The 27,587-nt window shown below is 36.5% G+C and overlaps 1 protein-coding gene across 1 annotated transcript in view; it reads left to right on the top strand.

Annotated features, from left to right (window-relative positions):
• The window catches only part of Polr1A (RNA polymerase I subunit RpI1), a 553,279-nt gene that overhangs the window by 297,007 nt on the left and 228,685 nt on the right, over positions 1–27,587 (top strand). Inside the window, exons 15-17 of the mRNA XM_089249700.1 lie at positions 11,562–11,681; positions 21,805–22,034; positions 23,294–23,378. Coding sequence (XP_089105826.1) covers positions 11,562–11,681; positions 21,805–22,034; positions 23,294–23,378 — 435 coding nt within the window. The remainder of the gene's footprint in view (positions 1–11,561; positions 11,682–21,804; positions 22,035–23,293; positions 23,379–27,587) is intronic.

Below are 27,587 nucleotides of genomic sequence, written 5' to 3'. Positions count from 1 at the left end.
TATAGAACATAACTAACAACTACAGGAGTTGGACACGACAAACCCCTTTAACCAAATTTTGTATGATTATGAAACTTCTATTGTTTAAACACATTTCTTTTCAGTAGTTAGATACTCTTTCCACTCTGAGCATTTCAGTTTTTTCATGAAAGCATGTGAGCAATATATATATATTCAGAACTTGATGCCAATTTTCTGTGAACGACTAAAATCGTTACCCACCATCATTTATGTATAACTTTTTTTTTTTAAAAAAAGGGGAGGTGTGAATATACCAGTAATGAGACACTTATTTCAAAGATTTAAAAATAAAAAATGAATTTAAGGTGAATTTTGAGCTGATAATGATGGATAAATGTTTCACTGATATTGAAAAGTAAGTGAGTAAATATTATTTCAAGTTTGGGAGCTAACTATAAGTAATTAAATGTTAAGTGGTCCATTACTTATATATTTACCAAACTTGATCAAAACACTCAAGTTTCCTCTTTGCACATTTTTCATTCCTAATTTCCCCTTTTTTCTTTGTCACCAAATCATTTTTATTCATACACAGATTTTTGAGTAAAATATTAGATAAAATCCATAAAATTTTTTTAGCAATATCAGCTTTCCTGTGACCATTACAACATTCATATACATTTCCTAAAATTTCAAACTCTTCCAAGGTGGTAAAAGCTGTGTTTACAATAACTTCTCTATGCTTACTGTGATTATGATTATTATATTATTATATATGATTATTACTATATATGATATGATTACTATATATGATTATCTGATTGCTGTGATAAATTCAGCAGTATGAGTAAAATGAGGGATATTTCTGTCTGGACCCAATATATTTAAAGCCTCGCAAACAAACTAATTAAAGACTGAGTACAAGTTTGATGTTTTGTCTCTCTAAATTAGAAGGTCTGAGAAATTTCCATGTTAGCCCTCTTGCATATGAGACAACATTTGCAGAGTCTGTCATACAGTTGTTTCAATGATGCAAAAGATGCTGTACAAAAATTGTCAACTGAAAAATCAAAGTTCAGGTAAAAATAGCACTTGCCATCATTTCTTTGATTCAACCAGTTATTTCTGATATTTTTTAACAAATACACACTATCTATAACAAAAAATAGTGGTCTTGATGGACACTGAGGCTGGGGATACATATATAAATTCTTATGTGGCTTTGTGAACAAGCTCATTGCTTTTCTATTGATAGCATTGTTATCAGTGACAACACCAATAACTGTGAAACCAATATTTTCTAAACCTAAAATAACTTAGGATAACATTATGTAACAATACATGATTTATCTTGAACACAGGTAAAATATGCACAACTTCTTTGAAAGAGGACATTAAGCTGGAATCCATAAACACAAAAGCACTCTTTGCAGCTTCTTCTGTATTGAAGGCCATGACAACAGAACCTCCCTTATAATCAAAATAAGGTTTTATGTAAATTTCGTCAACATGGAGAATAACTTTTTTTATCTGCATCAGAAATATATTTTGCTCTGGCTCTTATGTATATCAAGAAATTTTGACTCACCTCCTCGGTTGGTGAAACTGGTAGTCGCTGACTAATTTTCCACAAAGTTGATGGATGAGGCAGTATCATTTTATTGCTAGATCTTATAAATTTGTACGCTAGTGGTGAAATTGAATGTAACAGAGTAGCAAATACTATGATGTCATTAGAGTATTTAAAGTTGTTTTTTGCACAACGACTAATCTTAATTTGTTCCTCTATAAAATTTATCAGTAATTCATTTTCACCAGTCTTCAAACAAGACAGAGCATCATTGAAGAAATCTATTTTAGAGGAATTTTCCTCACACATAGGATTCATACTTTTAAGTGTGTGTAATATATCAATTAAGTCATTGAAATTTGTGAACTTATATGGGAGGGTAAATTTTGAAATTTTTTTCAATGCAATACTTTTTAGATAAACGGAAACATTAAGATTACTTACAACCACTGAATGCGAAATCTGTGGGTATGGTTGTATATCCAAATGATAAACACAAAATTTGTCACTGATTCGCCACTTCATAAAAATTGTCAAGACCAAATGTTTCAACACATCACTGTAGATCTTCCATACTGCTGATTTGTCTCTGTTGAGAATATGTTGCTGCCATAGGAAGTGCCATAGAAGTTGAGGGATATCCTTCGAAGATGCATGGTACAGCGTTCTTTCTTCTCTTAATTTTCAACGGAGCTGTTACAGTCTTGCCACTCTTTTCATCAAAAGCCGTAGATTATGTTATCAAATCCGTGGCCAGAAAATGCAGTTCGCATACCTAGACATAAAATAAGCATAATCAGACTGATGGCTATTGGTAATAACATGAAATTAATTTAGTCTCTGACCATTACTTGTTCTCCATAAGAGATGGGACAAATAATCTGCTGCTAAATTATACATAATATATTACTATTATAACTAGTTAAATACTAGTTCATAAATTATATGGTGCATTACTAGTTAGGAGTAAATAATGATTTACATTTCCTTGATTGGATATGAAATTGTAATTAATTAAAAACAAAAATCATTTTGTAATATTAATGTACTATGTATCTGTCAAATTTTGTCAGTACCATGGCAATATCTCCCAATTACCAGTTTTTCAATCTCTCTCTATTGAAATAAAAAAAATTCCATACTTAAAATTCAATATTTAAAATTATCAATAATTTCATTTTTTAATTAAAAACACCAATTTCATTTACAATTGTGATGAATTTTAAGGAAATTAATATTTGGCCACGAAATATTTGATATCTGGCCAAAACATTAACTGAATATTTGTCCCATCTCTATTCTTAATATCGGAGTTGATTTTTTTGCATTCCGTTGTTTTTTTTTAAATTTTTCTTAAAGAATAAAACAATATAATGTTAGGAAATGAGCACTTACACTACTGCAATCATTCGGTACGAAGTCCTTTCTTTGGATGGCATTCAACCACTTCTTCTTCAGATCTTCACATTTCGGAAAATAAAATACAGATACTTTTGGTCCTGACAGATAATTTCCTCTGCAATACGGGTCAGACATATTTCTATAAAAAAATATCTAATCGACGACCGACCATGTGCCTTCGTTACAACCTGATGTTTTAATGGCGATGGGAGAAGCAGAGCGTGGATCGGGGGAGAATGCAGAGAAGAAGAAATTCTCTTTCTCGTTTAAGCTGGAGTGTGGTGACGTCACAGCATCGAAAATATCGCGGGCGAAGTCTTCCTGCTCTAGAAGGTATTGGTAGAGCGCGGTTTTCCAAACTTTTTGTTCCATCACCCCCTTCAGAAATTTTTTTCTCTCATCATCCCCGACTCATGGGAACCCATAAGATCATGTGTTATACTCGTAGTTTTTGTCGCCCCCCCCCCTGCACCATTCCATCACCCATCAGGGGGCGATATTGCTCATTTTGGGAGACACTGGTGTAGAGGATGAAATGCTTCCTTCGATCTTGTGTTGAAATTGCTTCACTACCGCATAAGCTGCTAGTATCTCTCTGTCGTATACAGGGGTGGGAACTCTGCACCGTAGTGCGCCAAAACTAATATCTTGCGCCATCCTGCTCCAATAGCGTATTTTCGCATTTTTCTGCGCCAAATAGCGAATTTTGCTTCAGTATGCCCGGAATTTCGAAAAGGATGGCAAAAAGTTTTTGTTCTTGCTAGCCACGAAACGTTTCTTTACGAGAAGAGCGTGTTTTATTCCACTATACTTAAACTATTGGCCCAAATGGCCTGATGCACATAACCTCAAAAACAATTTCTCTTTTCACAAAAAATAAATATCCCCCCCCCCCCCCCCAGGATCAAAATTAATGGTAAAAATATTAAATGTGTAAACAATCTCAAATATTTAGGCGTAACCATCCAAAAAATCCTCGGCTGGGAATCACACATCAATGAACACAAACTGAAAGCGACTCGCTTCCATTTTAAACTGACTAAAATAGCAGGAAATCCTGGGGCATCTCACAGACATTAGGAACACCATTTACAAGACGGTAGTCGAGAAATTCTTAGCGCATGGCATCTCAGCTTGGTATAAGCATCCAACCAAAAAAAAAACATCAGGCCTTAGATAGCGCACACAGGAAAATTTTCTTTTAACAATTACGGGGGCCTATGACACAACTGCCATGCTTGGACTCACGGTGATCACAGGCAACTGAATACTACACCTAAAGCTCCAAATAGAAGCAGTCTATACAAATGCAGTTAGGTTTAGGAAAAACATTCAACCAGAACTTCTACACTTTGACCCCAATAACTTTGAAGCACACGGCCACGATATAAAACTAACAAACACCCACATATATACAGATGGCTCCAAAACTGATGAAGGCATCAGGGCAGCTTATTGTGTATACACAAACAATACAGAAAGGCAAGAAGCACTAGATAAAAACAATATTAACTTTCAAGCAGAATTATTAGTGATAGAAGCAGCTACACAATAGGCAACAGGAACAGAAGAACAAGTTCTAATAATAACTGATAGCCTCTCCTGCTTTCCAGCACTTCTAGATCCAACAAATAGAAACACAATAGTATGTAATAGTACACAATAGTACCAGCCAGAGCGAGTCAACCAAACCAACAAGACCGAAGCTGATCCTTAGCTAAGGCTCTCTCCAGACCATCCCCCATTTAAATCAAGCTCACATTGCTCACCAAAATAGGTTTAGGGCGAGACGACTTGACCTGGCAGTTATATATCTATATATATAAAATTGATTTTGTGTGTGTGTGTGTGTGCGTGTGTTTTCTCTCTATACAAATCTACAATTTTAGATTGATCGTCGTCAAATTTTGCATATATACCAAATGGGTTCTGACTTAAATGATAGGCTACTTTAAAATTTCGTCAGAGTAGGGCAAATGCCCGAAATGGGCATAAAACCGTAGGGCAACAACGGTTTTTGGGCCTCAACAATCACTTTCCGAATGTTTACTTTGGTTACCGTGGTTCCCTAGCAATGTGTTTAAGACGTGTATATGCCTTTACAATGGTTTGTCATTTCTTCAACGCTGTCAGTATATGTATAATATTTATGCCTTTATAATGGTTTGCCATATTTTCAATACTCCCAGTAATGAGGTTTTTTGAATGAAGTTGTAATCATCATCAGCATCGCTTTGATGGTCAGGAAAAGGGTGATCCTCATAAAAATCGGTGTTAAAATTTTGATTTTAATGTAGAAATGCGGAAATTTGGTGGGGTTTTCTGTCACATCAATAATTTTAAAAATTGTATTAAATACTCGATTTTTGAAATATTGAGTTCGCTTAGAGATACGAAGCCCAGGAGATTAAATATGAAGTAATTAGCCTGACCTACTTTCGAGTTGAACATTCAATCACGTTGATTTCAACTTTTTATTTATATCCTCTCAAGCATGAAAATTAATGTCTCCATATTGTCTTTTAATCTTCAACTGCTTAAATCCATGTAGGTTAGGATATTTTAAAATTAATTATGGGCCTGTAAAAAGTACATTGAAAAAATTCCACAGCTTCAATTAAGTATTTTTTGAAGCAGAAACAAGCAGAGATGGATAACTTGAAGTTCGGGGGGGGGGGGGGAAATCGAAATACTGAGCACCCTTTTTAAATAAAGAAAAAAAAATATATTTATTTTTACGTTTCTTTAAATCTAGAATTGTTTCTTTCATGAGTCGCGCAGGAAGTCGCCATATTGGTGAACTTAGACACGGTTTGCATGTCCCTCAAAGAAAGAGGGAGATATCACGTGATCCAAAAAAGCCTCATTGAAGAAAACCTGGGCAACACCGGGTATTATAGCTAGTATGTATATAATGTGTGTATATGTGTATTTCTCTTTCCTCTATTCAAATTATTCATGCATTTCATGTCCGCAACACGTGCATACTCATATTGTTGTATTCATTTTGCCCACCGAATAAGGTGCTAAGCAAGATGGCATGGGTGATCCCTAATTGTATATATTCCCCCACACAATATTTCTATTTTGCATGTTTTCATCAAATCCTACCCTGGAGCGAGTGAACTCAACCTAATAAAACTGATGCTGGCTTCTAGTCCGCATGTTATTTAACCCATTTGCTCACCAATAAGGTGTTAAGCGAGACGACTCGCTCCAATGGATATTTTATATTTCACAATGGATATTCTATATATAATATGGCAAGTGTAAGATAACAGATGAGATGGCATGGGGGGCTCTTCAATTGCTTTTGAAAACATACCCCCATCCTAATAATGTGTACATTCATCCGTCTTAACAAAATGCAGAAACTTTTCTCTAACTCCCAACTCCATCATCTATAATTACCACAAAATTTGTTAATCGCGACAGTACCCAATTGTCTGGGGAAAATATGTAGTGAAAAAAAAATTGTTGACACAAAATAAAGTGTTCCAGACTCTACCATGAAGCTGGGCTGGAAGAGATCTCGGCAATGGGATAAGTCCAGTGCCAAAGTTTTGGCATTCATTCGCTAAGCCAGTATAGATCGAGTAGATTTGGGCAATTGTTGCAGGAAGAGTTTTGTCAATAGTTCATTCGAAACGCTGTGAGATTACATTCTTCGTTTCCATTCACAGTGAACGTCAGACAGTTTCTGATCTTCTAATGGCTACATTATTCTAAATTACTTAAAAACAAACCCTACCAAATTTTGGAACTTCCTCAGACCTAGTTGACTGTTGGACCCATTTCTCTCAAAATCTCAAATAAAAATGTCTCTTCTCCTTCAGATATTGCTACTGAATTCAATTTGGCTTTCTGCTCAGTTTTTTCAGTTGATCCCACTCCATCACAATGCTCATTCGTTGATTCTGTCCATAACTAAAATCCGGTCCTTTTTACTAAAGAATGTATTTTGAAGTTACTAAAAAAACTGAAACCCCATTCTGTAGGCCCGATGACATTCCAAACTCTATTTTCAAATATTGTGCGGAAGAAATCTCTGATTATTTTCTAATCTTATTTAACGTCTCACTAAATACCTCCATACTCTCCATCGATTGGAAAATCAATAAAACTATAGAAATGGACCTTTTGGATTTTATAATAGTTGATTAATGAATAATCAACATTAGATTTACCCAAAATTCCGAAACGAACATGGCTATATGATTTCGGAACTGTATGAAGTTCCTTCATCAGTAGCAGAAACAAAGAAGAAAATATTGAAAAACTCCTTATAGCTGGAGTTACTCGCTGTTGTAGACGAGAGTCAAATTCAAAATGAACTGGCAGCAAAAGAGTAGAGGAAGAGGACAGAAAAGAAAAATGACGGAGCCAATCGCAACTGAGAACGTGATAGTGTGATAGTGATGCTGATGGAAAGAATAATTATTGTAGAAACTGTTGCCAGATTTTTGAGAAGGGTGGTGTGCTAGATAGGTTGTTGACCAACTGGTTTGTGTTTTTGTTGATGTGGAATGATTCGAAGAAATCCAAGTCAGATGGTGAGGGACATTTTTGGATTATTTTGGCAGAAGAGAAGTCGAATTTATGGTCAAAGGACCAGCAGTGTTGGGGTAGGGATGAGCGGTTAAAGTCTTGGTTGCTTACGTATCTTCTATGCTCATTTAAACGGTATTTTAGGGAACATTTAGTTTGGCATATATATATATATATATGATAATCCGCATTGGCATGAAATACTGTAGATGCCCCAGTTGTGTCCATGGGATCTTCAGGTTAAGAGAAGCGAAGTTTATTGACGGGGGGTGAAAACCACAGAAAAATTGTATTTTCGAAGGATTTTAGCGATGCGTTGGCTGGTTTTTGGGAAGAAAGGCAAAATGGTCAAGTTTTTGTGTTCAGGTTAAGGCTTGGTTTTAGAATGTTTTTTAATCAGTTTACTGTGTAGATTATCAATGAGAGAGCTGTGGTAGCCACGATCGACTGCTATTGCTCTAAGGATATTCAGTTCAGCATCGAGTAACGTAGGTGAAGAACAGATATTAATGGCTCGCTTCACGTATGTGTAGAACGAGGCATACTTTTGTGCCGGAGAATGCACAGAGAGGTTGTGAGGGGGTAGAGAAACAGCAAACGGTTTGCAAAAGACAGTGGTAGAGAAATTCATTCGTGGCGAGTGATCAATACGTCCAGGAATAAAACTATTCCCATTCACAAAACCTGTCGCCTCTCCTACCCCCTTAACTTCAGACCAATATCTATTACTTTATCCTGTTGTAAGATTTTCGAACATATTATAGCAAAGGAAATCCACGCTCATTTAGACTCCATTAACTTTTTCTTTCTCAACCAACACAGCTTCAGACGATCCCTTTCTACTACATCCCAACTGCCCCTTTTCATCCATGACCTTACAAAGGCCATTGACGGGAAGGTACAAACCGATATCATCTTCTTGGAAGATCTCTAAAGCCTATGATAAAGTTCTGCACAATAAACTCCTCCTTAAACTTTCAAATCTTTGTCTTAATGTACAATTGCTCAAATGGTTAGAGAAGCTTTCCTAAAACATCATAAACAATTCGTTCATTTTAAAGATCATGATTCACTTTTTTCCACCGTAAATTCAGGTACTCCTCAAGGAGTGGTTCTCTCGCCTTTATTGTTTTTAATTTATATAAACGACCTCCATGAAACCCTCAACTGCACCACCAGATTTTTTACTGATGATTGTGTAATCTACCGCGCAATTAATGACAGATCTGATCAAGAAATTCTCCAGCATAATCTTGTTTCCATCTCAGATTGGTGCTCATGTTGGCACATGCCTATTAACCTATCTAAAACAGTTTTCATGAGAGCTACAAGTAAAACTTTTCCCCTCGAATTTTCATACTAGATCAACAACGTAACCATATCCCAAGTTTCTTAATTTAAATATCTGGGAGTCATAATGTCGGCTGATCTCCATTGGAATAATCATATCGATTATGTTTACCAGAAATGCCTCAACAAACTTTTTTCCTTCTCCGCAACCTCAAACATTCTACTCGTGACGTCCGACTTCTCTGCTACCAAACTTATATTTTTCCTGTTCTTTCTTATGCAGCTGAGGTCTGGGACCCCTACACCTCTAGTAACATCAACAAACTTGAATCTATCCAAAATAAATTTGCCCGCTTTATTCCAGACTGCTGGTCATCTTTTAGTTCAGCTTCCGATCTTAAACTTGAACTTAATCTCCCGCTTAGCCATGCTTTACAAGAGTATTCATGGTCATTTAAATTTTGATACATTCGGTATTCTGACTAAGCCTTCCTATGTTTCCAATAGACTCGACCACCCAAAAAATTAAAACCTATTTTTGCCTCTACAGATTGTTTTAAATTCAGTCTCTTTCCCAATACCATAGTTGAATGGAACAAACTTCCCTCTACTATTGTTAACTTCTCCACGATCTCAGATTTCTTGTCAAATGTTTCAAAGCGTACCGCATCCTCTTGTATAAGCCTTGGGCCAACAATATTGTATCAATAAAATAAATAATGGCTCACACGAGAAGTTTCCTAAGCTGTGTAGACGAAGATTCACTGCAACGTGCGACTAGTTAACACTTTAGTTTTTCGTATGGCTCCGAAGTTGGCAGGTTCCTGAGAATGTCTTGTACTAGCGATGCGTTATCAGAAGGTAGATTTTGCAATGATGTAGTTGTATTTTGTTTTTGACTCTGTTATCAGTTTCAGAGTGCCCAAAAGGAAAGTGCTTTCACACATCACAAACCATAACGAAACATCACACATGTTGAATGGCAGTATAACTACAGCACTCACCTCTACCATGGTGATTTTTTTTAATTTCACGTCCGGTGTTTCCAATCTTTAGTTGATCCATGAAATGATTTTGTTTATATATTTACACTTTATTTACAACAGATAATATTTACATAATACAAATGGGAATGCTGGTAGAGAAAAATGTGGCCCATGCATGGAGAGAGACAGACACATGCATCAGCGAGTAGGACAACATCAACAACAAACAAGCAGAGCTAGATGCTTTTGACTTCCGATTTCTGTTGTGTTGCCACCAGCAGAAAATAGAATAATAGCTATATAAGCTGCAGAGATACCCCAGCGTCATCATACGGGGAACACCACAAACTCGTATTATTTAAAAAAGCAGTTTCACTTACTTCGGTTTACCTTAATTAATTAAAATGACAAAATGGATTCTCTTGGATGTATTTAAAACAAATATGAATAATGTTGTGAAATCAAACTCAATATATTTCACTAACAGACATGTTTTAGTAGCACATTAACAATGTAACTCTCCTAAGTACCAAAGGATGTTTAGAGGTGTCACGAGTTCGATACCCTGGTCGTCCTTGTCAAAAAACATTCCTGACACGGGTACAACAGAAATGGCGACAGGACAGCAAAAAAAATTGCTAGCGCAGGGAGTCCCCCATCAAGGGGTTTTCGTACCAACCTCTCGATGAGTATAAAAAACAAGCCTGCCGTTCTGAATTGGCAATAATTTACAGATCCCTCGTGTGCAGAAAATAATCGTGGTGCAACAAAAATAATCAAATTATCATTGACAGTGTCATCAGAATTCTAATTGAAGAAAATGTCAATGAGACTGAAATTGTCATGTTTGCGAAGGACAAGTGGAACTCGATGAATACATGCTAATCTCACATTGGCTTCATCAATTGTGGTATGAAACTTGAGAAATGGATAAAGCTCCAGTCAGCACAAACTGCTTATATGGACCTAAACAGAGATGCTGCTGTCCCGTTATTTGCGAAATCTTAGTCCTTTTTGAGTGAAATTAGATCCCTCTCAAAAAATAAAAATAAAGTATGGTCCTTTTCCTCCCTCATAATCATTTACTGCTATTCCTGTGAAATAAATAGTTAATTTCTAAAAACATGTTGGGAGAAGGGTTTTTCTGTCTTTTTTTTCTTTCTTTGTTGAACCAAATTTTTATGCATCCTTTTCCGAAATTTCGGGTATTTGGCTCATTATAGTATGTTAGCAGCATCTCTGCCTAAAAGATGAGTGCCGAGTAGTACAGGAGCAATGGAACTTCATAGATATATTATTAAAAACCATTTCAGAAGCAAAGGTTGGTGACTAGGTTCTTGCCAACTTCACGAATAAAAAGTCAGTAAAGATGTTTGTTGGGCAATTATTCTAGTTTGGTAGAAGAATCAGTTTTATACCTACCTTCAGACCTTTCTTCCTGCCTTGACTATCCCCAAAGCAGAATGTTTTGCATTGTTCTGCAATGAGCTCTCAGCCTGGCTGAAAATGTTCTGCATTAAAAATTCTTATGAAAATGTTTTCTACACAGAAAAGGGCTTTCCTAAAATTCTTCCAGAGATTGTTCTGCAGTAGCACTGTTTGTTCTGAGATGTGCTGACAGTTTTCAGCTTATTCTGCTTTGGATTCCCTGCCAAATTTTTTATATAAAAAAAAAGAATTCTGCTTGTCAACCAAATCTTGAATGTCATTTTATATAAAGGCAGTAATAATTTGTTTTAGAGTTCTATTTCATATACCTCAGACTATTTTTGGTCCAATTTTAATCTAGATTTTCTTTATTCTAGCTGTATGGTGGTGAAGTTTCAACTGCTTTATTGACAGCTTTAGCAAAGTTATTTACTCACTTCCTTCAAATCCATGCTGGATTTACTCTTGGAATTGAAGATATACTTCTCACTGAAAAGGTTTGTTTTCTTAAGATGGTTTCTATTGATATTTATATTGATGTACAGGGTGTTCCCAAAACTTGACCTACAAAATGAGATGTGTAATGGTACTAGGTATGGGACGAATAGTGATTTGGCCGAATATTCAGCTGATGTTCTCGAATACCAAATATTCGGTGGCCAAATATAGATTTTCTTAAAATTCATAAAAGAGGAAAATAAAATTGTTTTTAATTGTGAATGAGATTATTGGTAATTTTAAATGATATTGCATTTCAATTATGAAATTTATTATTCAAATAAATATTAAAAATCGGAGTAATTGAAAGATTTTTATTCTCATAATACTGAGACAATCAAATTTAACGATGATGTATAATCGAACTTGGTTAATTCAATATCCAAAGTCACTGGAAAGAAGTTTGATTTATCCAAAATTCGAATTATCTAATTATTCTATAGCCTTAATCTGTAAAAAGGCTACAAATTGTAACTGAAACTGTTTCCCAAATTTTAATTATTTATAATTATAATTGATCTTAGCTACTGTTCTGGAATGAACATCACTGCAGAATTTCTTGACCATGCTCAAAGCCTTACTTAAGGAAACAATTAATGATCATCGGTTATGAAACTTTTCTAAATTTTGATTGTCATTCTTATGCTATCAAGGAAGTATACTTTTGTTAATATATTTCAATTTGTACTTTGACTATAAAAAGATTCAGATTTCAAATGGCACACCTTGATTCATAGGTTAAACATCATAATTGGTATCAAGTGGTACACATTCTCGATGCACTCCAGCTGAACAATATCAAAATAGGCATCAAATTATAATAGAAAGAACCAAAAACCGTAAACCGTAATTGGTGAAACAGGGTTCCAATGGATAGTTATAATCCATCAAACCCCCTTCATCATGACTCTGCCAATTCCTGTGCAGTAGTGCGCTTTGCAATGATAGTTAGATTCTAATAAGGTGGGTGAAGATGTAGGTTCACCTGAGACCCAAGGGTTTTTTTTTTTTTCAAAAGTTTTCAAATCTTCATAGACCTGGCAACACAGGTCGAGGCATGTGTAGAAAATTTTTTGGTCTTTTTAATCGTGCTTTGTGTCTACTGTCGTATGATGAAATCTCCACAAGGTGTGGAAATTCAGAATCGTTCAATTTATCAAATAAGTTCTTTGCCAGTTTCTTTGCATATGACGTTACATCAGCCACTCCGGAATCACGTCTGATATTAAAATTTCTAACGTACCAAGGTAGTCCGGTGTATCTCCTCAGAGTCTTGTTCTGAAATCTCTCCAGAGCGATGATATTCATTTTCTTCGAGAACAACCAGACAGGCGCAGCATACAGAAGAATCGGTCTAATTGCCATCTTATGCAGAATAATTTTATTTCGAATTGAAAGACTTGAGTGCCTGTGGCTTAGTCTGTTGAGCATGACCGAGGCCACGGTTGCCCTACGGATGGCATCAACACACTACCGGGAGAAACTGAATCCCTTGTCCATTATCACCCCCAAATATTTATTGTGAATGACTGGGTTGATTATAACTCCTTGTACCTCTATGTGTGCTTGTTGTGGTAATGAGGACTTGTTAGTGAACCACATGAATTTGGTTTTATCTGCATTCAGTTCAACACGGGTTCGCACACACCAGCGCTCGACCAATCTTACCATTTCTTGCAAGTTTGAAAGGGCCTTGCCAGGGTCCCTATCTGTGCAACAAAGGGCACTATCGTCGGCATAAAGAGCGGTGAAACCCTTAGGGGCAACTGGGAAGTCATTCATATGAAAATTGTGTAGGATAGGACCTAACACACTTCCCTGAGCTATTGATGAACGAATCTGTCTAGAATTAGATATTGGGTCATTTATCTGTACACGGAAAGAGCGCGAGTCGAGATAATTGCTCACAAATTTGATGATGTTATACGGCATTCCCATGCGAATCATCTTAAACAGCAGCCCATTGTGCCAAACTTTATCAAAAGATTTCTTTAAATCGAAAAAGGCTACTGCTGCAGTGTCTTTATAAATTTTGGCTTCTTGAATTCGTTCTACGAACCGCAATAATTGAGTGGTGGTCGAGTGCTTGCTGCGGAAACCGTGCTGCTCTGGACCGATAATGTTATTGTCCTCTACAAATTTGTGTAGTCTGATGGCTACCACTCTCTCAAAAAGTTTCCCTAATGAACTGAGAAGTGAGATTGGGCGCCAATTATGTGGATAGTGTAGGTCATGTCCAGCTTTGGGGATGACCTTAACTTTAGCGAGTTTCCATTCTGCCGGAAAGTGGTTTGTACGAAGTAATTCGTTGAATATGTTGACCAGCTGGCGAACCATATTTTCGGGGAGATTCTTGATAGTGTTGTTGGTGATGGTGTCCTGACCAGGTGATTTTTTCTTTTTGAGGTTTTTGATAATGTTTGTTACTTCTTCAGTGTTCGTAGGAAATAAAGCAGAGGGTTGTTCTGGGGGAATATCCCTAAAGAATACTTGAACTTCTCTGTCAACACTGGCAATAAGCTGAGGAGGAGTGTTATCACATGGAGAGAACGGTCTCTCATATGTGTCAGCAAATACTTCCGCTTTATCACTGTCACTATATACTGTTCTGCTTGTGCCGACAATAGGAGGAATCCTCGAATAAGTGGGCTTACATGTTTTATACACTTTGTATAACGTGCCATCAGCACAATTTGCCTCACGTAAAAAGCTGAAGTAACGCTCACTCATAAATTCTTTGATTTCTCTAGATACTTCTCTTTTTATAGATCTGTATCTATCTTGGTAGTACGGATTTAACGTTCTTTGCCATTTCCTCCTAAATTTGTTTTTTAATTTGATGCGTTCCTTAATCCAGCGGGGAATACCCAGTGGATTATTAGTGGGAGCATCTCGGGTGGATTCCTTAGCAGTGTTAGTGATGGTTTCTGTGAGAAACAATAAGTCAGATTCAATTTGATCAATATTGCCACCCGTGAAGGAAGGCAAGGTGATTCTGGCCAGCTTTCGCTTAAATAATGGCCATATCACTATTTTCTTTGGTTTACATATAAAAGGAATATTGAAATCCGCTACCAGAAATATAGGGTTGTGATCAGAATCCGTGACAGGTTGAACGTGAACCGACATAGCAAATGTAAGGTTCTTAGCAAGCGCTATGTCAAGAATATCTGGTGACTGGCCAGCCTGGTCAGGAAAATGAGTTGGAGTGTATGGCGCATAAGGTTGAATGCTCTTTCTGATACAAAAATTTTCGAGCACCCTGCCTTGGGTGTTTGTAGAGTACGAGTTCCACAGAAAGGATTTAGCATTCATGTCGCCACACATTATCACTGGGTACTGACAATTGAAAAATTCGTTAAAAAGTGGAATGTCTATAGTATTTCTCGAAGGTTTATAGCACACTCCTATCCTAATTTTTTTATTGTTTACGTAGATCTCTATTGCTATTACCTCACATTGTGTCGAGGGAGGTAGCTGAATAATATCATAATTAATGTGTCGCTTTCCTTTATATAGCTACTCCTCCTCCTGGACCAAAGCTTCTATCCTGTCTGATACAGTCATAATTTGCTACTTTGGCACTGTGATAAGGACGAAGCCAAGTTTCCCCCACCAGTGCCAAATGAACACCCTCAGTGTCAAGGATGTCCCTGAACTCAGTCATGCTAGAGACCAAGCTTTGGGCATTCCAAGCCATGATCTTCATGTTATGCAACACAACATTTGATGTACTAGACATTCGTGAGTGTTGAAGCAAATAAGTGTTCAGCTGCAGTTAGAAAACAGTTGAAGAAGATTTCTATTTTCTCCTCGTTTGAAGTAGCTCTGAGGATTTTCAGAAAGCAGTCCTTCGTAATAGATATTAGTTGTTGAATCAGGAAAATTATGCTATTAGAGTTCATATTGATATCGTTATTTGCTATTTTCGTGGGTTCTTTTTCCACACGGTTGCCACCACACATGTCAGATCATTGATTCGAAGTTGTTGGTTTCACCACATTGCAGTTTACTTTACTGCTATTGGAAGCTGCTTTGGAGACCCGCACGTCTCTAACAGCTGTTGCCGGTGATTCACTTCGTCGAGGAGGGGACCTCAGTATTTTGGCAAAAGGCACCATCTCGTCGGTAGCCCGCTGAACCACGGCACTCTCGTCATCATGAGTTGGCACTGCCTCGGCCGTTGGTACAGTAGAAGTCCTTTTAGGTTCGTTGAACCTTCCCTACCATCCTTTGGGCCAGCCTCTAGCTGAACTGACGCTTGAGCAGTCATCATCATGGTCATCTTGAGATTTATATTGAGATTTGTGACTTGGTCTCAACTTGTCGGATTGTCTATCATTTTCACGATTATGCATACCAATATGTGGTCTGTTTCTTGGTATATCTGGATGTCTTGTCATGTTTTCATTTCTGGCCATTCTGCCTTTGCTAGTGGGGCACGATAAACAGCCTCTGTAATTTGCACTGTGTTTTCCTCCACAGTTGGTGCATATCGGGTCTTGCTCACCCCGCTTCAGACTGCATTCAGAGGAGTGATGTTCCCCTGGACACTTGACACAGCGTAGATCATTATGACATGACTTCGATGTATGTCGCCAGGCCTGACAATTGAAACACTGCACCACACCCTGGCGTTTTCTATACATCTCAACTCGAATTCTGATGTAGTTCAAAGAAGTCAACTTATAAATTTCCTTACTCCGATTTTTTCGGGGCATTTCCACTAGCCAAATCGGAATTGGTACTACTATTCTGTCAGGGCCCTGTCCTCTATGGCTTTTTAACTGAGCAACATTTATGATTTCGAAGCCCTCGGCTTCCAGCGACTCTTTGATCACTTCACAGGGGGTATTTCTTTCTAAGTCCTTGATAACCACTTTTATTGTCTTATCTGAATGGAGCATGTATGTGCTATACTTTATGTTATTTGCATCGAACATTTTTGTAATCGCACGGTGGTCATTTTCACAGTTCAAAAACATCATATTTTTACCGGCTGTTTTTGCCGAAAAAGTCTCTTGGCAGGTGCTTTTAATTTTTTGCAGCAATTCCATCCAGTTCCCATACTTGGTAAGAGTCAATGGGGGAATGCGAACTTTCTTATGAGAGACTTCTCTCCATTGATTAGGATTATCAGGGTCTGGATCATCAATTTCTTCATTTTTTGAATTATTTCCAGAGTTTCCGATATTTCGTCCTGTATTTCCCGCATTTCCTACGGTACTTGTTGATGGTATAGCTTTAGTGACATCGCTCCTGCGCGTCTTATTGCTGGTTGAGTCCTGATTGGCTGTAGCAATGACGTCACAAGTAGCTTTTTGCCCATTGGCTGGAGCGACCACGTCATTACTGGCTGTTACAGCATTAGCCAAATCGACCTTTGATGCGCTGGCCACAGCGTAGGCACAAACAAGCGGGGATTCGTTTGAACCATCATTACACAGGGTACCCTGGGGCACCTCACACCTTTCTACAATAATGGGCTCACAAATAATGTCCTTCGGGCCATTATCTCTCTTCTTTTTCTTCTTATTTCTCTTTTTCTTCTGACCTCCCTTTCCATTGACGCTATTTGCATCGTCATCAGATGATTGACGGGGAGAAGGGCTGTTTTTGCGAAATATACCACAAGATGATGCCTCGGCATCGAGCACTTCACCCAGTTTCCATATCATAGCATCCTCAATTTCGTATTTGTCATAATCAACTTCACAGTTTACGAGCCTAAAGCCCAGTTCAATAAGTTCACAGAAAGAATTGTTACCACTGCACGCGCCTCTTGAAGACGATTTAATCTCTGCATGTCTCGTACGGACGAATGCATGTCGAGAGTTTTTAGTATGGCGACTATTAGGTCTTGTCTAACACTAGTTTCGTTAGGGGCCTCGTCGTCGTCACTACGTGCGTTCATATCATATTCAAGTAATGAAATATAAGCATTAGATACCTTGTCCCATGCCGCACGATGGCTGGCAAAAGAAATCCCATGCAAAAAACACAGTTTCGACATACTCTTACTTCCCATTTTCAAGCGCACTGACTGCCCAACAAAAATAAAATCGGCATAATCAGAAGACTCACCCCTCACAGCAACCCACGGCGACGAATATTTTCCGACGACGAGGCTGAAGTGAAGTAAAAGTCAACCACACCAGTCCTTGAGCTGCGAAAACGTGACTTATTTGTGTATGACGTTAACACGTTGAATTTTTTAATGTCATTTTAACAAAGTACGACGCATCACTTCTCAGATAGTATCAAAACACTGTGCGAGGGTAAAACTGGGTCGTCCAGTTCAATTCAAACCTATAATAGAAAGAATAGAGAAAAACAGAATATTCAAAACTTTAGCTTTGAAAATTTGTTGTTTAGCAACTTGGTCAAATAAAACAAAGTCTCTGTGTGGCTTTTAGAATTTTTCCAAACTAAATTTGCTGATACAAAAATCAGAATTTTTTTCCCTTTAACTTTGAATGAAACAAGACATTTTAACATTAAATTAGACAAAAAAACTCAAGGAGTGTTTGTAAGAGTTTGAATTATCTAAAATTTGATATAATCGAGTTCAAATTAATCAAGTTCTATAGTGTATTGTATTTTAATAGTACTTAAAAAGAATCAATTTTTTCAATTCTTGTCTCAATTGTACATTTGATCAAAAAAATTTCAACTATTATTTACTCTCAATTAGTAATGCATCATAAAATTTACGACTTATTTTCCCTCTTTAAATGTTCTTTGTCCCTTTTGCCTCTTCCAGTATTTTAATATGTTTCTTTTCTAGGTACATCCTTCAGTTAATGAACTTGTGTGATTCATGCTCACTTCCACTTTATTGCAGTAGGATTCTATTCTCAGTTTCATGCTTTTTTTATCCTAGAAGAATGCCTCTCATACCGAAAGGCAATAATATAAAGGCATATAATCAACAAATTTTTAATTTATGCAAAAAATTCCAATAAATATTGTTTTTTAAAATTAGTTTGTTGCATTTGGATTTATGCAGATATTTGGCCAAATACCTAAGTATTATTTAGTAAGGAGGCTGAATCACTGCAATCTGGAGGGAGGTTACAGTGATTCAGCCTCCCTCCAGAATGAACTCAATATCCTTCGTGACATCGCTTCTAATCGGGGTTTTTCACCTTTTATCATCGACAAGGTCCTCAGAAAAATGACCCAGACATGCACCACGAACCTGCTCCCAGCTGACTCAAAACAGTTTTCTAATACCATTGTTCTTCCATTCGTTTCTTCAAGTTTCATGATCTCTTCTATCTTCAAGAAATTTGACTTCCATACAATATTCCAGCCAACAAATATACTCACCTTTTCCCATCTGAAAGATCCTATCTCACCCTCCAAAGAATCTGGTATCTACTTCATCCCATGCAAGAATTGTGAAAATGGATATATTGGCCAAACTAGAAGAAATCTAAATATTCGAGTTCTCGAACACCGAAAGCATGTTGAGAAGGGACAGACGGATAATTCGGCTATTGCCCAACACTGTTGGCAATATTCACATTATTTTGATTTTGATAAAGCGTTTGTTTTTAAAAAAGCAACACACAATTCTGAATTGAATTTTCTCGAGGGATACTTCATCAGAACATGCCAGAATTTCCTCGTTAATGATGGAAGAAACACACCACCTATTTCGTCAGCTTGGACAGGCTTTATTAACCTCAGTTGTGACAAAACTTTCAACACTTTACAACAGATGGCTCCCCAATTCGCATCCAAAGACCACTCGGACGCAGCAAATACAAAGGCGAACTCTTAGGACGACCAGACGTAAACATCACTCTTCCACGATTCATTCGTGTGAATCCTGACCACGAAGTCCTGATGACGGCTCTCCATTGAAGAGCCGAAACGCGTCGACCATTCGACCAATTGAATTTATTTGTCTTTAAAACGTGGCAATTTTTGTATAAATTAAAACCAGGCAAAGTTACTCATTTTTTGTGATAATATTTTAATACAGTCGAACCTCGCTATGGTGTGCACGGGATATAGTGAACTCTTGGCTATAGTGAACTTTTTCGGTGGTCCCAATTGAACACCTATTCCATTAATGTTATTTTAAATGCTTATAGTGAACTGAGAAAATGAAAGTCTGCTTATAGTGAACGGAAATGTCTTTTCTGCAGATTTTTTCCAGTTTTTCAAAGGTGAGTTTACACTTATATGGACCCTGAACGACATCATTTTTTCCTTGACTTCCATGTCAAATTCTACTTTTTCATCTTCCCCCACCGTTTTTAGGACTCGACTACCAATCCACTACAAGACTCCACTCTTTTCAAACCATCTTTTGAAAAATCAGAACAATAGTGGAACAGACCTAGAAGTAAGATCTTAAGTGCATCAAGCTTATTTTTTTGCCTCCCAATACAACTTCTGTGTTGCAACCGATGGATGGATCAGAGCGTTATTCGTAGCTTCAAATACCACTACAGGAAGCAGTTTGTTATGCGTATTTTGGAAATGTAGGATGAAAACAGTGAGTATAACATCTTTCTTTTAGAAGCAATTGTTTTGCTGGAGAAGTCTTGGAAACGAGTAACCGATGCAACAATTTGCAACTGCTTTCAACACATGGGTCTTTCCAAGAATGTATTGAAGCAAGAAAGAGACAGTATTGTGAATGACGAAGATGAAAACCTATCGATTGATTTATGGCTAGAAAAGCATTGTGAATCTTTTTCCAAAGATGAAATTGAACACTTCGAATCTTGTGATAAGAGTTGTGTACTTCAGATATTTCTATGGATGATGACATTGTATCTGAAGTAAAGCAAAGAACGAAGATTCCCTATCCTCAGAAGAAGAAAGTGAAATGTCAGCACCTTCAATCTCCAAAGTGAAAGGGCTGCAAAGATTTGAATACTTTTTTCCAAGGCAAATGTGAACAAAAAAAATGACTGTTTCCTGATTGTCGATAAGAAAATTGATGAAATTTACTCACAATGGAAATGTATCCAATCAAAAATAACAAATTTTTTTATAGGATGTAAAAATAAAAATAAGTACTACTACTTAAGTTCTTTCTTTTTAATATTTGATTGTCTATTTAAGAAATTACTAATTTATTAGTAAATTGTGTGTTATCACAGTGAATGTTTCCAACAAAGCCACCATCAAATGCTAAGAAATATCAATGTTTCAAAAAATTTGGATATAGTGAACCTTAGGTTATAGTGAACTTTTTATTGGGTCCACAGACAGTTCACTATAATGGGGTTTTCCTGTATAATCAATTATATAACTATTGTAATCAGTTACAGACTGGATTGTCATTTCACATGCTATGTACGTGGTTCGCAAATTTTAGTTGTTTTTTCCAGATATAATTTTTCTTTTATTTCCTCTCCCAATGATGGCCACCTCCCAACAATGTCCACATTTTCACTGTCCCGTTAGTGGCTGTTGTTAGGAGATTTTACTGTATTTAATTTATAAATGTATGTGACAGAAATTTTTTATAGAAAAATATTCTTCTGACAACAAGAGTTGTGGCCATTCATGTGCGCTTTTGAAAACCAACTAACTCCTCATTCTTGACAACCTCGACTCTGTGGTTGGTTTTGACCGATTCCCCTCGCAAACTACATATTTATTGTATAATACCATAGTTATGTTCCCAGCTAGATGCAATGCATCAGAAACTACAGTTTTCTCTTTCAATTACTCCATTCAATACTTTGGTAGTATGAAAATTACCAAAAATATTTTTTTCTACTTTTTCTGTAATTATCAGTTTTTTCTTTTCTCTTCATTTAGCGCCTGTCCTATAGTTATTTCTCCCCCTAGTTATACTGTTTAAGTATAAAAGCATGTGCAAGTAGTTTTCAGGTCAAAATGTGTCATTCTAGAGTTAAGCAATCAAAAATGGCTTCTTTTCTGCTTATACCTGCTGAATACACAAATAGAATGTCATTACTATTTCACATTTTTTTACCCACCATTTGGGCATTTTGTCTGTTATGGCCTTTATATTTATATTTTTCTGTCACATCAAGTTTTTCTTTAAGCCAATATTCCTTGACTAATGATTGAAATAAAAAGATAAATATTTAAATTGAATGAATGCATTTGATATTCTTTAAATAGTTGTTTATTTTGCAGGCGACACAAAAAAGAAGAAAGATAATACATAGTGATGTTGAAGCAGGAAATGAAGTCATTGCTGCATCATTTGATTTGGATGTATCAGCTGTAAAAAATCAAACGATTGTAAACAAGTTTCGTCAAGCACATTTAAAAAGAGAGGATACATTATTGAAATTGCTTGATTTTGAGATGAAAAAAATCACAGACTCTTTAAATAATGATATTAATGGGTGAGTTGATTAGATCTAAACCCCCCCCCCCCCCACACACACACACACAAATTTCTTCAATCTACAGGTGTAAATAAGAAAAACTTTATTTTACTGTAGAGGCACACCTGTAGTACTACTGTTATATGATTATATTTTGCATTGGAAAATAAATTTAAAAAAACTTTATTTATGGCACACAAAGTTTGAGCCGGCAAGAACTGATATGATCTGTGGACAGAGAGAAAAAAAGTATTCAAGGAAACAGTTATTTTCCGGATATTATGCTGAGGTGAGCTCGGAAAGAAAAGTCATCACGTCTCTGCCGGGACACGAACCCAGGCCCTCTTGCATACCGGGCAAGCATGCTACCATCTACACCACTGGAGACACATGAATCTGCCTTCCTAATTTCACGCACTGTGTCGTGAGGCGCTGAAGTAGAGGCATTAGTAGCCTCTCTTAACTTCAGGAAATGGCCCCCGGGTGGGACGGTGTCCCGGCGGAGACGTGATGACTTTTCTTTCCGAGCTCACCTCAGCATAATATCCGAAAAATAACTGTTTCCTTGATATCTCTGGCTGAGAAAAAAGCCATCTATATCTCTCTAAAAAAAGTATTGTTAAGTTTTTTATTTTGTGCTTCAAAGTCACCTTTTTTTCTTTTTTGTCTTCTGTTAATAAATACATGTTGTATTTTTGTAATTTGTAAATATGGTATTCAGTATTTTATTTGTTTGATGGAGTCTGGTTTCTAATCACTTAAACTGTCACATGGTAATGGGTCTAACACAGTGGTTCTCAACCTTTTTGACTTGCAGAGACTTTTTTAGTTTATAACTTCTGTGGCGGAGCACCAATGTTTTTTTTCTTGTTTTTTATTTATTTATCAACTTTACTGTTTTATTTTCCTTGGGCGGTCACAGAGTCCCTCGGAAGGGACACGGAGCACCGGTTGAATTAAAATAAAACCTTCAGGACTCAAGATTTTGGGATTTTAACTCTGCCATGGCTTTTATTTGCAAGCTTGTTTTTCAGAATCCAACTGAAGGCTAAATAAAAATGGTTTGAAAAAATTAACTTCTAAAAATGCTGTTGTAGCAATAACACATAAAATGAGGTTTTGTAAAGCAGAGGTTACCAGTGAATGTTGTTGTAGCAATAACACATAAAATGAAGTTTTGTAAAGCAGAGGTTACCAGTGAATGTTAAAATGGTAATAATTATTATCAAAGCTTATAAAACCTCTTTGTATTTTTAATTTCAAATCATGTTTTACAGGATCTGTATGCCTGATGGTCTTTTGAAAAAGTTTCCAAAAAATAATTTGCAATTGATGGTGCAATCTGGAGCAAAAGGATCAACTGTACGTATACATTTCATGCTGATTCTAATTTTCTGATGAAACATTTTTTTAGGCTGGTTGACTAGTCATTCAACAAACATGATGACTAAACTTTTTATGGAAATTTGATAACAATATGGATACAAATTTAAATTAGATACAGCTTTTTTTTGTTTAACACTACAGTGCATGACTTTTTTTTTTCTTTTGAGCTGATAGCTTTTTCTGTAGTTAATGAAGCATATAGAAAGCTTGAAAAAATATTTTCAAAAAATCTGTTTCAAATTGTACTGCATATATATAGGGTCTTAAAGAGAATGTATAAAGGACATAAAATAAATGTATTGAAGTATGTATTATTACTTTCGAAATTTATAACTACCTTCTTTGGGATTCAAACTATAGAAATGAAAAAAAAAATTGGGTTGCAAACTTCAACCTAAAAAAAGAAAGGCAAACAAAATATTTAAACCCTAGAGTGAGTGCATGATTTTTTTTTTTCACGTAATATTTAAATTTCTTTTTTAATTGGGGAGTTTTACTGCTATCTATGCATGGTTTTCTAATGAAAATGAAAAAAAAAACAAAAAAAAAACTGGAAATAATTAAATGTCTCAAACATGAAGTTGCCAATTGGTAACAGACAAGATTATTTTGGGAATTAGGAAAAAGGAGCTATATCAGTGTTTCCCAAAGTGGGGAACAGGACTATTCGGGGGGGGGGAGTGATACCAATTTCAGATATGTTTGGGGGGCTCCCGATGGAGGGCCATCATGGGTGTCAAAGGTGAAGTTGACTGATCTAATGTATATATGCATATATGAATTGACATCATCATCGTGCCCCCCCCCCCCCCCAGACTTCCAAGTCTATCTCCGCCATGAATGAACATAAGAGGGGCAATGTGAGGATGACAGGAAAATATCAGTTTTCAAAAATTCAGACAATTTTCCCAAGGGAGTTTTCGTAAATAGCCGTGCTTTAGGTAAAAAAAACAAACAAACCAAGAATATTGCACATGGAAAGTGTAATATTCTTGGGCAAGAGAGAGCAAAGAGAGGAAGAAACGGAGTAAAAGTGTTTTTTCCCCCACTTTGAATATGCACTATACATTCCTGATGTACTGTAACTCTAATTAATCAATCAAGTCTTCTGTCACAGGTTTCAACACCATCTGGGTCCAACATTCCCCTGGGGCTGGTTTTACTAATGACTAGGTCATTATTGGAGCTATGGCCCTCATAAATTTGGGGCTGGAATCAAGGTTCTGGTTTAAGGGTCTGAGACGATTCTCATTTTTTTTACATTATAAATTCACAGACCTGCCAACTCTCCGGATTTAGGCGGGACACTCCGGATTTTTCATCCTTCCTCTCGCTCTCCGGATTTGTTAAAATTTCTCCGGATTTTCGCAGAAAATTATTTTGCGCGAGCTTTTAAGCAACTGGAAAAGACGTGACTTTGTGTATGTAGCGCTTATTGGCAATCATTTATCAGGGGCATGACGTTGGTTCTGTATAAATTCCTGTATAATCGTTATTGTATTCCATTAACAGTTGTTCGGTAAACACAAGTTTTTTCACCAGCAGCTTTGTATTTTGAAGTTTTTTAATTATTTCCTCCGATTAAATATGCCTTCAGAAAGAAAATATAAATTTTTAAGGTATATAAAGCTAAGTATAAAGCTTTTAAGAGTTCATATACCCAAGATCATCAATTACTGATGGCATCCACGAAAAGAAACACGTTGAATCCATACTGTGAGTGCATAAATTTTTTTTTTTTTCCTTTTTTTTCAAAATATTTGTTACTAAATCCTCCCATGTTGACCGATTTTCATACCAGCTGGGTGCTATCTGCTCATGCTTATCAAGAATGCTATCTGTATCCTCAGTGATTGTGACAATATAGGGATTTTTATAGCACCAAATTTTGGTACTGCAGTTGACACCTGATACGACGACTCCCTTCGTCCTGTTAAAATGGATATTAAATTTGGTGAGTCATTATTGAAAGTAATAATAACATATATAATAGTCATTCTACAAAAGCATTTGTGACGTATCGTACAGGAAGGGTTATCATCATTGTAATGGAATGATTGCTATAACATAAAGCTGTTATAGGCGAGCATAGACTCCATCTCCGAAAACATGCCTCATTTCTCCTCCGAATATTTTCAGGAAAATAGGGATATACATGCTCTTTCAGCATCCTATGAGAGCATTTTTTTCTCACAATGTTTTTGGTTAATAAAAAAGTATGGTTTTTTTTTTATGAAAACATAGTGTAACATAGTGTTTTTCCTTGAAAGAAAACAATGTGCATTTTCGCATGACTTTTCAAGATTGATTCAACTCAATTCAAAATCAACCCCTTCTGAAGTATAGTACTATATTAATAGTATTACTCAATGATATAATTATATTATCAAGCATATCTCTCGGAAAGAATTTTTAGAATTTTTTAATGTTTAATCAATGTGGTTTCATCTGAATTTTTTTCTTTTAATGTTTGAGCTGATAGTGGAAGTTTGTTGCAATCTAATGTGATTTCTGATATGTTCATAAAACAATTGTAACTTTTAAATAATGATTCTCCCCCCCCCCCCCCATTGTTGCTTGCCAGTTTTAATCAAGAAAGAAGTGATTCATGCCATTTGAAATTATGCAAAATTACATTTTCTTAAAATATGGACCTGAATAATATCGCAGTAACACTGGTGATTTGAAAGATAAATGACAGATAGCTGGAGCCTAATCTAGATACAAGGAGGTCCTGATCAAGGCAGAAATTGAGGCACCTCTGACTTGAGTTCAAATATTTTGGCTATCTGAACTGGCCTAGATAATGTTTTGGATAGGAAACTAACAAAATAAAATATCAGACATGATCTTTTTCCTATTTGTTCATTGCTTGGTGAAACTCCATTTTCTGCTGTGAAATCATTTACACCTGAAATAACATAATAGAAAATAAGGTGATATAATAAGAAAATACTTGCGTTTGAATTCATTTCTCCACCAAAAAAGAACATTAAATGTCTCATGTTATTGAATGGCACAAGCAGCTTGATTGAATATTTCAGCAACTAATTTGATTTTACAATTAAATTTTAATTTTTTTTTTCTTAAACATTATTGCTGAACACTTGGAGTTCAAAGCATTTATTAGTGTTATTGCTAATCAATCCAAACACTAAATATTTTTGGCAGTATTCTGGTGATTAAAAAAAACAACGAAATAGCTGGAACCTATGCCCTATCAAAGTCTATATCTGATAAGGGAAAAGGTCAATAAAGTAGCAGATTGACAAGTAAATTTGGTTGCCGACCCATGCTTCAGAGAGTGAACACGATTACGTATGAAGTGCAACAATACTAATTCTCAAGGAAACAGTTATTTTCCGGATATTATGCTGAGGTGAGCTCGGAAAGAAAAGTCATCACGTCTCCGCCGGGACTCGAACCCAGGCCTCTTGCATACCGGGCAAGCATGCTACCATCTACACCACTGGAGACACATGAATCTGCCTTCCTAATTTCACGCACTTCAGCGCCTCACGACACAGTGCGTGAAATTAGGAAGGCAGATTCATGTGTCTCAAGTGGTGTAGATGGTAGCATGCTTGCCCGGTATGCAAGAGGCCTGGGTTCGAGTCCCGGCGGAGACGTGATGACTTTTCTTTCCGAGCTCACCTCAGCATAATATCCGGAAAATAACTGTTTCCTTGATATCTCTGGCTGAGAAAGAAGCCATCCATATCTCTCTAAAATACTAATTCTAATTGGATAGCCATGTGTGCTCATATCTCTAAGATGGTTATTATAAAATCAAAATCATTGAGTAGCTTGCATCAATTGCATTTTTTTTTAATATTTTAAATTCAGCCAGGTGCAAGTGATTTTCATTGAACTTGAGTAATGAGGATTGGCTGAATTTCATCATCAATGAAGCAGACCTGCGAACTCTCCGGATTTGGGCGGGAGACTCCGGATTTGTTAAAATTTCTCCGGATTTTGGTAGGAAATTAGATTTCACGCGAGCTCTCACGTTGTCATGATGTCAATGACTGCCGTTTTTGTTAGGGAAAAACACCCATAGAGGACAGCTGTGGTCATTTCCATGGAGCAGCCGTAAAAAAAAGTGTTGGCTACCGCATTGAAGCAACTGGCAAAGGCATGACTGTTTATGTGGAGTTTATTGGCAATCCTTTATTAGGGGCGTGA

This window comes from Pholcus phalangioides, unplaced genomic scaffold (assembly GCF_987345545.1).
Source record: "Pholcus phalangioides strain wild (caught in Gottingen) unplaced genomic scaffold, Ppha-v1.0 ptg000022l_1, whole genome shotgun sequence".
Taxonomy (NCBI): domain Eukaryota; kingdom Metazoa; phylum Arthropoda; class Arachnida; order Araneae; family Pholcidae; genus Pholcus; species Pholcus phalangioides.
The sequence above is the reverse complement of the archived record's forward strand: the minus strand, read 5'-3'. Positions and strand labels throughout refer to the sequence as shown.